The sequence below is a fragment of the Spodoptera frugiperda genome, chromosome 25 (assembly GCF_023101765.2).
Source record: "Spodoptera frugiperda isolate SF20-4 chromosome 25, AGI-APGP_CSIRO_Sfru_2.0, whole genome shotgun sequence".
Classification (NCBI taxonomy): domain Eukaryota; kingdom Metazoa; phylum Arthropoda; class Insecta; order Lepidoptera; family Noctuidae; genus Spodoptera; species Spodoptera frugiperda.
Window position 1 is genome coordinate 9,972,533 of NC_064236.1, and position 12,997 is coordinate 9,985,529.

General features: G+C 37.4%; 1 protein-coding gene across 1 annotated transcript in view; it reads right to left on the minus strand.

The window, feature by feature from the left end:
- LOC118269503 (dynein axonemal heavy chain 6) overlaps positions 1–12,997 on the minus strand; it is a 66,794-nt gene that overhangs the window by 16,279 nt on the left and 37,518 nt on the right. The window contains exons 48-55 of the mRNA XM_035584674.2: positions 8,368–8,479; positions 7,132–7,257; positions 6,529–6,689; positions 5,094–5,235; positions 4,374–4,559; positions 3,837–4,009; positions 2,660–2,840; positions 536–715 (exon numbers count right to left, since the gene is read on the minus strand). Coding sequence (XP_035440567.2) covers positions 536–715; positions 2,660–2,840; positions 3,837–4,009; positions 4,374–4,559; positions 5,094–5,235; positions 6,529–6,689; positions 7,132–7,257; positions 8,368–8,479 — 1,261 coding nt within the window. The remainder of the gene's footprint in view (positions 1–535; positions 716–2,659; positions 2,841–3,836; positions 4,010–4,373; positions 4,560–5,093; positions 5,236–6,528; positions 6,690–7,131; positions 7,258–8,367; positions 8,480–12,997) is intronic.

The window sequence follows — 12,997 nt, forward strand, 5'->3', positions numbered from 1 at the left end:
ATAAAAATGAAATATTAAATAACTTCTTAGTAATCTTCGTACACAGTACACCGAGAGTCCAGTATTTATTTATTTAACTGCGGATTACTTGGACTCGCGCAGCGCGCTATCAACACAGAATACATAGTTACCTACACTTTACAGCTGTTGCCTACCTACATCGAGACCTATCCAAATTTCACAAATTTTTAGAGACATTTCGATAAAAATTAAGCACCTATTTTTTTTCTATCAAGTTAACGAGAATCGAGTACCGAGTACTCTCCATAAGTATTGAAGGTATCTCACCAGCCACCCCGTATATAGCTTTATTTGCCTTTGATATGATTGAAAATAATCTTGGCAACAGAATGTAGCAGGTGTAACCTGCCGGATTTGTTGCCATGGGTAACTTAACAGGTGATATTTAAAGGGTTTACAGGCAACAAGTTTCATTCAGTTCTGTATCTCTCAATGAAGCCTTGAACTCACGTTTCGGAATACTATTTTAGCAACAAGTGGCAAAGACAGACATGTGAAATAAAAGAATACTCGCCTGGTTAAAGTACTTCAATGAGAATTGGTACATGGGATCGATATCTGCTAACTGTGCTACAGCGAAATATAAGACGGCTCCTCTTGTCGCTACGGTTCTATACTTTTCGCGCGCCGCCGATATGCTTATCTCCGTAGCTTCAGTCTCTTCAAGACGAGCGTTAATTATTTCAGCAGTTTCCTAAAAAAGTTCAAGTCATTAATATTTGCGAACAATTGATAGGATGCAAGTTGCGTGACAAAGCGAATTACATGAAAATATCTTTGTCTCGGAATCAGGATGCATTTCCTGAGCTCGGCGTGGGTTCAATTGTTACCTAATTTCTAATGGCAGTTAACATTGTAACTGGCAAAGTGCATCAATTTTGTTAACTGGCCTATCCTGATATTCAAACATTTTAGGAGTTCAATAAAAAAAAAATAGTCAAGAAATTGGTATAACTGTATTATGATTTTAACAATTAACTGCCTCGTCTCGATCTGCGAATGATTTATTAAACTTTTCCTTTTAAAATAACTTTCGATCATGTGTCAGGTGTCTCACATTAATCCCGTTTTCTTAACCTTTAACTAGTGACGTGTAGCCTCACAGGCGTCGCGCACATTACCAATTCTTAGAATAATGCACTTCCCTAAAATAAAAATTAAAGTAAAATAAAGATCTCACTTCGAAAACGTCTGAAATGCCCTCACTATTATTTGTTCCTATTTTTTAAATATAAATATATAAATAAAAACGTATAAATTCATTAATATGTCTTTTATTACATACTACTGGTATAATACACATATAGTTTCAAAACATTCCAATTATAGTTTCCGAAAAAATCTACATTAAAAGTGGTAGCCTGTGAGACGACACGTCACCTATAGTGTTATAAATTTTTCACGTCACTAGTTAAAGGTTAACAAATTACTGAAATTATGAATAAGTAGTTGCTAGTGTTTCCTACAATGGCACTACACATTCTAGTGTAACTATCTAATGACTCGTTTTCATTTTAAACGATGGAATTGCACCGCTCCCCTTGTACTTTTTACCTCATAAAACTCAAAGTACAAGAAGAGACGAAAATAAAATATTAATGAAATCTAATACATCTATTTATTTGTACCTGTCAATAAATGAATACAATACAATAACCTTGCTACCGAAGTGAATAGCGTGGTTAGATGAAACACTCGGAACGCAACGGCCCTACATTCCATGCAGCCCTGACCTTGCATGTCGAATGAAGTGCCCTTCAATTATTTACCTATTGTAAAAGCTAATATCCAAAGAAATAAGTCGAGTGATTAAGAAGAATGTAGTGTTTATCGTTTATACTGTGATGATAACTAAGCGATACAAAGACACTAGAAAAAAAGTCAGTCAATTACTAAATTAATTTACTCCCCTGGGAATCCAGGCTAAGTACCTATTTGCATTTATTTATCAAAGGGTGGAAGTTTGGGAAGGGAAGTTAACAGCATCATAGATATACCTACATATTCTAGTTTTGTAAAGCCAAATATCGACCAGATGAAAACGGGTCATAGAAACTGTTCCGAGAATGCACAGGTAGGTACCTAAGGCAAGTTTATGCTGAGTATTCCTATTACTACCAAATTGTAATTCTAGCTAAACTGACCTTCTACTTCTTACTCTCACGATCCCTTAAAAGTCACCACTTGATATTGACTAGTGCTTCGTTGGTCTAGTGTTAGCAAGTGGCACTGCCAGGCAAGAAATCTCGGGTTCGATTCGGGGTCAGGCAAAAATTGTGTTTAGTATTGGCAATATGCTCATCCCCTATTACGTGCGACTTATAACACAAAGCAGCGGTAGCATTACATAACGTACTACTTTTTCCTACCCTTTCGGGGATAAAAAAGCGTGCGATACGATATGAACAACAATATACAAACGTCTTACTAGCGAGTGACATGTGAGTAACAGATTTGCACACATAACACTCGCTTTTCACCTGTTGGCATATGCAATTCTACGCCGAGAATTTCGATAGCCGTCATAATATGTCTCACTTACCGTTGAACCACACTGAACTTGACGTACCTAATATAGGTGGGTGGGGGGGGGGGGGTGCAGGGATACAAAAGTTAAATAATAATGATATGGCCTTACTTTACTCTCGTTGAGTGTTTCAATCAGTTCCTCGTCATCCAAAATGTTCCCAGTAGAAGCGTAAAGCAATCTCAGGATTTTGTCTTCGATCTCAAGCAGTGATGCTTTGTCAGTGTTGATGCGAACAATCAGTTCCGATCGCAATATTTCAAGGTCTGGGCGCTCTAGTCTCACTACATCACTAGCAACAAAATAAATAGCATCTTTTTATATTAACTAGACTTGTTAATAATGCAAGAAAATCATTTCATAAATTACGTGAACAGAAGTTATGCAGACTTAGAAACTGACATGTATACATACCTGTGTGACAACAAGGGTGCTTACACTAAGGGCCAACTCACACCGAAAGAGCGGCGAAGGGCAGCGAAGCGGAGCGCAGTTTCAGTGTCATGAGAATTTTAACTTAATTTTTATTATTATAAATACTATTATCGCATGAGAAACTCGAACGAGGCGCGCGGATGCCCGCGGAGCCGCAGGAATTCCGGCGAATTCCATAAACGGAGCCGTGCGCCTGCGCGAGCATTCTCGGGAATTCCCGAGAATGCTCGAGCAGTCACGAGCGGCCGCTGGCAATATCCCGCCCCTCGCAATAATAATTATTTATATGTGCAATAATAATTAAATCCAAAATACTCATTTTCACTGCATAAACACAAGTTTCCTCGAGTTTTATTGAAAGTGAACTGCGCATAGAACGACCCGTGAATTCATCGCGTGCGGGCTCGAGATGGCGCGCGGTGTCCCGCGACTTCTCGCGCATTCCAGCGACTTCTCGAGCAGTCACGGGAATCCTCGCGCCTTCTCTACCGAGCGGGTCGCTGCGCTCCGCTGCCTTTCGCCGCTCTTTCGGTGTGAGTTGGCCCTAAGGGTAGTAGTAGTGAACAGATCATATTGAAATACTAGCTGATGCCTGCGGCTTCGTTCGCGTAAATTACGGACTTTCTGACTAATAAAAGTAGCCTACGTTATTCCTTACCTGCGCCGATCGGTACCGATACATTTGTGTACAGATTTGTCTACCCATACCTACAGACTTGTTTCTTTATGTAAGTACAATAAGGGAATCATACTTATATTCGGAGATGACAAACTACTTGCATAATAAGTTTCTATAGAAATACAATTTAAATTTCGGAAAATGTAAACAGTAACAATAAACGTAGGTACTAACGCCAGTAATTGGTCTTCGAGACCAGACAACGTGACTGTAAAGTTGACGAGGGTCACTTGAATGCAGATTTCCGGCAAGTAGTGTGGGTTCGCTAGCTTCGTCGTGAGGTACAGACGGAAATTCGTATCATATTCTATATCACTGTCTCCCAAATGAATAAGCAGTCTGCCAGCCTGTTGGATAATTGTTTACAAATTATTATTTAAACTGCTATCAAAAAAGCTAATGTTTGAAAGATGAAAAAATATTTCGGGCACTTAATTTTACAAAAGTAATTGGAAAAAAATATTATATTATATTAAAACAAATTTCAATTTCAATTCGTTTTAAATAAAAGGTTTTTGAGTAAAAAGTAATATTATTTAGTTAGAAAATGCTTTAATATTTAAGCTAAATGCTCCATCTATTATCTATCATATAAGTATAGATAGAGGTTTTTTTAAGTGCCGTTATTATAAAAGTGCGTATTAATACGCGATCTATATGATAGCTCCACATTATAATAATTTTATAATACGTCTTTTATATTCACGTCACCTGTAAGAAAGTTTGCTTCAGAAGCACAGGTGCTAAGGTAGCATCAAGCGACTCCCCGAGGTCCTCAATAAGCATCGGCCAACCGAGCCGAATGCAATTCTCCAGGACTCGAATGTAGCCCGCATCAATCAGTTTTGTTATCATTAACCCATTGTCTTTCTCCATATTTCGTATCCATCTATTAGCCTGCGATAACACATAAATTTATAAAACTATTGAAGATTTTATTCTCATATAAATATCTATAATAATCTTCTAATTATCAAATGTCATGTAGAAGCTTGTTGACGTCGAATCTAAGAATAGAAAGCGTAGCAGTAGAATAATAACAATAACAACTGAAGTTATTGCTTACTTACTTTTCTCAGAATTGTTTTATGAAACCTGATCAGAAAGTACTCCTACACTAAGTACATTTCTCAAGAAGAATATCATAATTACATATTTATTTTAGGGAGGTGATGTTTTGTCTGCTTTACTAATCCGAAAGAAAAATAAACATGATATCATGATATCTACTAAATCGAGGTTAAGTTAAATCCAGAACATTCTCCATCCTTTACCATTTAATAAATCTCTGTGCGTTTATAGGGATCCGATTTCTGTACCTACCTATGCTGTGTTATCAGCCGTGTAAGAGCAGGAAGCGCATATTCTTCCGTTTCATTTGCATTTGCGCTGCTGTTCGCATTACATAATAATAATAAAATAAATATATACCTGTTCCTGTGGATCGATGGTGAGAGGCCATCGCCCGGCTCTTGTCACCAAAATGCCATTCTCTGTGGATATTGCATCGCGCGGCAATCCTTGCGAATTCCATGTCCTGACCGTGTATGAGTCAGCCATTACGGCGATCAGACTGAGAACAGAGTTTAATTTAAAACAAACATATAAATTAATTCATACAAATGATATATTAAAGATAGTTAAAAGCTATATTGAACTTTCAAACTTGCGATTATGAATATTTGATATAGTCGATTGATTTCTTAATGTGAAGATCTTATCGTTATCTTCTGATACCGATAAGATCTTCATATTAAGAAATTCTCATCACCAATACGGAACCTGAAATCGCGCTCAGTGCAAGGAACCAAGTCTGGCTCTTTTAGTATGACAAATTTAATAATACATACGCGTAAAATGCTTAAAGTAAATAAACCGATTTTTTTTACTTTATGCATCGAAAGTACTCCTTAGGGCAAGGTGTTTAGGCAAGAAAGAAAAGAAAGAAAACGACATAAATTTCACGTGTTTAAGTGTATATTATGAAAACTGTATATAATTTCGATTTTGCTTGTCCCATTGGCCTACTACTCTGATCCGGAGCTGCGGACTACCTAGCGGGTTTACCGGGGCTCCGGCTCGAAGGGCAGGAGAAGGAACGGGATAGTTTTTAGTCAGTAAGAGTCTGACACTCCCTCTCGCTTCGCCCAAGGCGGGAGAAGTTATTGGATGATTTTCCCCCCACAAAAAAAAATGGCCTACTACTGCACAGGGACGTAATTAGTTTCGACCTCGGATTATACGAAGTACTGTTACGCTTAAATTGAGTCTGGTTAAGGACGGAAGAATAACAAGTACTCAAGTAACAAGACAAAAAGTCGCCCAAATTCCCTAACATAGAGAAATACATTTGCTTTTAAACAAGCCCCAGGTACCTGGAGGCTGCAGTGAATATCGATCAGGGCTTATGACTTGTGTTAGTGTGAGTAGACTAAAAATAAAAGCATCGGAAGCTGAATGTCGAACACTAGTGCATATTTACTCACACAAACGTTGTATGATCTGATATTATTATAGATTTACTGAATATGTCGGCATCTCTGTGATCTCACTACCACACGCAAAAGCTAGGGAGGTACCGCGACTGGGGGGTGCACTATAAGAGCGTTGCATAGCAACAATTAGGCTTGTGTGCGTGACCTAACTACTGTTGGGATGAGAGGGGAGGTGGGACACGAGTTTGGCTTTAGTGGCCCGGGCATAACTCTAGTCGAAATTTATAGGCTAACTAAAAATTACTTGTGTCCTTTTTCATTTCCGTATACAATTACTGTTTGGCGCCAAAGTTTACAATACTAACAGTATTTCTATATGAATAGTTGGTTCACAGACATGGCCTCTGTCTTGTCTTCAGTTTAATACTTACTCGAAAGTCTCAGAAGCCGGTATTTTCAATTCCGTGCACTGATCTATCCACTTGACCACTAATTCCCGCCTGTAGTTTGAAGGGAAGGCGCCGAAGTAGGCAATGCAACCAGACGCTATAATAATGTCCCCGGTAGTACAGTGCAATGCTTTCGACGCCGCCTGTTGAATGTACTCAAGATCTGTAGTTATCATCACGTTTATAGTCCCTGTCAGACAACTGCTGGACTGCAGGCCTCTTCTAAGTAAAATTATAGTAAACTGACTATAAACTCCAAGCTTGTCAGTCATTAGGAAAATACAGTTAAAAATTTAATTAATTAAATATTTGAGAGCGCTCCTGCTCGAAATCTGTCAAATGCTATGCATTTGACAAATTATTAATGTTGTTGGAGCTTTTATTTTTAATATAATTATTGACTCCCGCACGATTTCATCCGCTGTTCGGCATCTATCGATGGTAGCGTGATGGTGCATAGCCTATACCTTTTATAGAAAAATAATTATTCAATACAAACCAGTAGTTCTAGAGATTATACCGTTCAAACTAACTTCAGCTCTCTTCAACTTTATATATAAACATAAACTGTAGATTTAACGATACCTTAACACTGTCTTCCCAGCGAGTTTGTTCGTCCGCCAAAGCTTGAGTTAGCCTTCCGGCCCGGGACAACCGCGCGGCTGCCAAGTCAACGTCAGCTTGCAATCTCGTGCGCTCTTCTTCAACAAGCTTAATTATTTTTTCAAGGCGTTAGATAATGCTAAATTATCATTTAACTAATAAACTATTAAACAAAAAATGCTTGCATTTTTTCATAGAAATAGAATAAGTCCTAACGATCTTTACACGTCTAAATAGATTTTCTTGGTCTAAGTTTTTGGGGATATGACTTCCTTATTAACCAATACTTTTGGTAGCCATTTACGACCGATATTCAAACCACATATTATAATAGACTTTGTTTGATCCGGAGTATTAGTACAAATATGAAAACAGGAACATATTGAAATCTCAGAAGTAAGTAAAAATTAAATACATACAAGTACTTAAATGTTTATGTGTAAAGGGAGGCGGGTATTGATTACTACCTTCCATGGGTTTGGGTGTGGGAGGAAGTGCGTCAATTCAACACATCATGTGCGAATGTAGGGATAGGCAGGTGCCATATTGTATTGCATCTCGCTTGTGTACTTTGAGTGAGGCAGACAGAGTCATTGATCAGGATTTCAGAAGCTCCGCCCATGGCCTTGCATTTACAAACAACAGTGAGTAAGGGAAGCCCATCAAGGGTTCTGTACATACAAAGAATTATAGAATGGCATTTCTTACAAAAAAATTGCAAAGGACGTCTCTACGATGTAGAAGTTATTGGATATTTTACAGATTCCATATGATACAAGAGTATCAATCCTTATTATAATCCCTCCTAATGTTATTAAATAAAATGCATCAGATGAATACTGATGAAAAATGATTAACCATCGTACTTAGGCTGATTTATAGATTTTGTTATATCATACCTAACCAACGAAGACCAATGAGTAGTACCTAAGTGACATACGTTTGGGCGCTGTTGCCACAGAGATATTTATTTACAATAAATTAAATTAATAATAATTGTGTCGGCAGTAAAATATAGATTATACTTATGAGAAGTCGTTATCTTAAATAAATTAAGGATTTTTGCAGTTTCAAGGAATCATAAATTGACTACATATTTGTTTTTTACGCACTTTCCATTCGATATATCGGCGTGTTTTTAAGATAAAAATGCCTATAAAGGTTACGTTTCTTCCTTTTCAAATATGGAACCCTGAAATATATAATTATTATACGTACCCTCAGTTCGTCCATCATTTTAGCAAGTTGAGCTTCGATAGCTTCTACTTCTTTCTGTTTAGCCCTAAGTACAGCCATTACATTCTTCAGGATACTAGCCGCTTCTTTATGCCTGTGCAAACAAAGAAATATTTAAGTTACAAGAAAAGCAAACCCGTTTGAAAAGAGAAATTCTATATAAATTCTATATCAAGGTTTTAATTGTACATTTAATAGTATTTAGTAAATAATTATACTTAGACTACCTAGTGATGCTAAACGACGGTTTACTAAAAAGTTCGCACAAAATAAGGGACCAGTCAAGCGGGTTCAACAGGAGTCGAGCAATATTTTCCCGCGTTGACTAGTACTCCGCACCGCGTGAACCTAGCCGCACGTGTTTGCGCTACCGGGACACTAATTTCGCGCCGACCTTTTTATTTCGTGTGCTTTAGTAGATCATTTTCAATGCCTTCCTTTATAATTAATGAAATGTTAACGTACATTCAAGTCGAACTTGAACATACGCCGGAAATATATGTAAAAATAAAATGCTTAGAAAATTATGACGAGTACGAAATTATCAAAGCAAAAAAATTACTCTACAGAAAATTGAAAACAGATGCTGAGCTTATAAATCGGATTGATAAGGAAGAGAATTTGGACGATATCATCGAAGTTATTAAGAAAACTCCGAAACATAAGCAACCAATTTTTGTAGGCAGAAATTGGCGGAAAATGCCTCATGCATATGATAATACCCTAATATATACTTTATTGGGTCGCATCGAGCAGCTACAAACTCTATTACGATATATTTTAAATCTTAGAAAAGCAGAGTGCGACGCTGCACTAGCAAAACAAAATCGAAAATATGAACGAAACCGTTTTCAGTTTCCTATGAGGGAGACAGATGAAGCAACTGCCCCACCACCACCCCAACCACTGTCAGCAACAATTTCTACGAGTGTTGATACTTCGTCATTCTCATTCCAATCGTTTGTCTATACAGAGATACCAGCACTGTCAAGCTCCACGACGCCATGCACTATATATATAAGTGCACCTTCTTCATATTCACCGAAAGTGCCCATGAGCGCGATAGTAGAGCAGCCATCAAACAAGTCAGCTTTTTGTAAAGTTATAGGGAGTTCTAAACGACCAAAAGCTTCTGTACTTCCATCAACTACAGTTACATGCATAAGATCTACGACCCGAAAAACTAGTATATCTAAGGAATTTGTAATCAACAAATTACTTTCATCTTCTAATTCAGCAGCAATGCAGCAGCAGCAAATGACCTCTGTAATACCAACGATCACTTCCAAACACGCGACCTCTGTAGCAGCAGCGTCTCCTGTATGGCTCGGCAAAAGGCCACCGACCATTACTGTTATCTCCAGAATCAGCGCAAATTGTGTGGTGTCGATGTCTTGTAAAGTAAAAATGACATCGAGGGTTCAGTCAACCTTCAAAACCCCGATCACTTCCGAAATGCCAATGAACCCAACTTATCCAACTTCGACATTTTTAGGCCCTAAAAGCTTCACGTCTTCTGGACGACAGATGCATCCAACTAATCGTGAATACCGAGAGCAGATACCGTTATCTCAGTTTCGTCCCATCGAAACACCTATGCAACGGTACAACATGAATCCACATCAAATGGTAGAATCGCATCTCCAATATCGCTCGACCGAACTCGAGTATCAACACGAACCATTAAGGCTTCGCGGCCCAGAAGGAAAATCTTATAAAAAGCGAGTGACCAAATATTCAAGTAAGACTTAAGTCAAAAACATTATTATCTCAAATATTAGTAATTGTTGTAATAATATTATTTATGCTAAATTTTTAATAATATAAGCAACCTGAAATGAAATGTAGCGTCCTAATTCCATGTTTATGATTTTTGTGTTAGATATATTAAAGATAATTAATAATGTGTCTACATTTGTAATGTTTTTTGTTATTGTGTAGTTTTCTTGTAATATACTTGTGTTTCGTCGGTGAGGGTAATGGATGCCCATTAGCCCAATCCCAATCCCAGTCCCAGTCACCGTCCCAAAACCCTAAACTACATAATATTCCCAAAAGGCCACCAACACATTTGTAAATCATCTGGTGTTGCGGGTGTCTATGGGTGCCGAAGTAATGAAACGAAATACTGGCTAAATATTATTATGTTCTAGGGTATCTGACTTTATACATAATAATTATATATTATTATATATACAATTTTAATGTCTTTTAACTAAATGTGTGTATGTGGTACCAAATAAAATTAAATGTGAATTCATTTATACATAATTGTAATGTGAAATCTTGTGAAGTAAGAACTCTGTGTGTATAAATCATGTGTTCAATTCGATTTGTTGGTAAAATCATATTATATTATAACTTGAAAAGCTTAATGTAAGTTTATATAAGAAGCCTATAGCCGGCTCACAAGGGTGATTTGAACCAACGAATTTCTATTTTTAAACTCTGTAGTCCAACAAAACTGCTTTGATATGTGTTCGCTAAGTAAATGTACATAATTATTATTGTTTACAATTGCTATAAGTATAAATGTAACCCATCAATGTAAATTATTATCTAATATATACTGGCATTTAATTAATAACGTTAGTAGAGTAGATGACGTTTTCTGTTGGCAGATTAAGGAAAATTTTATAAGGAAAAGCAAACATTTTTTAATGCATTCATAATATAAATTAATTTATATCATAGAATACGTGGAAGAAGTGAACCTCCAATCTTGTATACATTTTAATTAATTAATATTTGTCCTTAAATGGAATTCTTGGTATAAATTGACACTTCTTTATCACAAGTCATCTCCTACTAACGATATTGAACATTTATCTACAATTGTACTGACTAATTTCGAAGTAATTTATAATTAAATATTTTGTGTCCATTTACGCTTAATAAATGGCTATAATTACGATGCTTATTCTGAGTTTATCTGTGTAACACCCTTATACACTCTTATAAACAGAGAAACTAAATCGTTTGACCGCCACCGTGAACGGGGTGCGCGCAGACAGTACCTAGATAGCTGGATATACCAGTATAGGGGTATGTGGGTCTGTGGGTAAAATCGATTCACATTTCACATTTAAGAATAGAGACTTCAGTTGGTCTGGTCCATTTTTATTTTAAACGTGACTACAACTGTTTTGTTTCAAGTAAGTGTTTTAACTTTTAAGTTTTCTAAAACGTATTTGAGCAAATGTTGTCACTAGTCTGCTCATTCCATACCCGAGTCAGAAGAGTTCTTTGTTCAGTAACAGAATGATGACAACCTAAAGTTAAAATAAACTTTTATAAAAAATAGAGAAAGATTTTGTTCAATTTACTATTAATTCAATAGCTTGATTAGCTGGTACCCACTTGCGTATCATTTTTTTTATTTTATCGAAACATTTTGCTTAAAACAGTAGACTGGATTTTTTTATATACTAAAAAATAAAGTAAATAAAAAAACCGTGTTACGACGTTCGACGTATAAACTTTTGATATGATGGATTTCGTTTAAGCCCCTGTTAATATGGTAAGTTTGTAAGTATGTATCCTGGCCCTGTCTACGGACTTCTGACAGTCCTAAGGTCCAAAGTATTTTGCTTCCTTAATCTTTACGCTTAGCAGGCGGCTTGGGGATCACAGGTAAGTTACCGATGAGTTTAATGGCTGCCTGCTGCCCATACCTCGGTGCCTGGTCGCAGTTTTAGGTACCCTGGTCGAAGGCTTATTGGTTGCAAGGTTCAAACTCTGCCTATTGGGTATTATGAACCACCAGGTGTGAAACCGTTAGCGAGGAAATAATATAATAACACATTTACTTCTGTACAAGAAGAATACCAATAAAAAATCCAGGACCAATTAAAATCATTAATGAACAATAGGTACAATACCATAAGTAAGAAGTCGCAGATACGCTAATAATTTTAGCCAAAACCATAAAGAACAGCCTGCCAGCATAACTCTTGAATTTAGGTTATGCTATGTAATACTCTTACCACACATAAATTATTTTAATATTGGGTTTTTCTCGGACAAATCAGAGAGGTCAATAGCCTCGCCTGTCTCCTAATATTCAACTGCCAACTGGTTTTCAAACTATAAAATTTCCCATAAAAACATTTTCATGTATTTTTTTATAGTATGTAGCTCGTAGCACATCGCTCCTAGTTAATGCGTAACTCATAAAGCGTAGCTTATAGCGCGTAGCTCGTAGCATATAGCTTATAAGTACGTTGTTCGTAATGCGTAACTCGTAGTGCGTAGCTCGTAGTGCGTAGCTCGTAGTGCGTAGCCCGTAGTGCGTAGCCTGTAGTGCGTAGCTCGTAGTACGTAGCTCGTAGTGCGTAGCTCGTAGTACGTAGCTCGTAGTGCGTAGCTCGTAGTGCGTAGCCCGTAGTGCGTAGCCTGTAGTACGTAGCTCGTAGTACGTAGCTCGTAGTACGTAGCTCGTAGTGCGTAGCCCGTAGTGCGTAGCCTGTAGTGCGTAGCTCGTAGTACGTAGCTCGTAGTGTGTAGCTCGTAGTGCGTAGCTCGTAGTGCGTAGCCCGTAGTGCGTAGCTCGTAGTACGTAGCTCGTAGTACGTAGCTCGTAGTACGTAGCTCGTAGTGCGTAGCTCGTAGT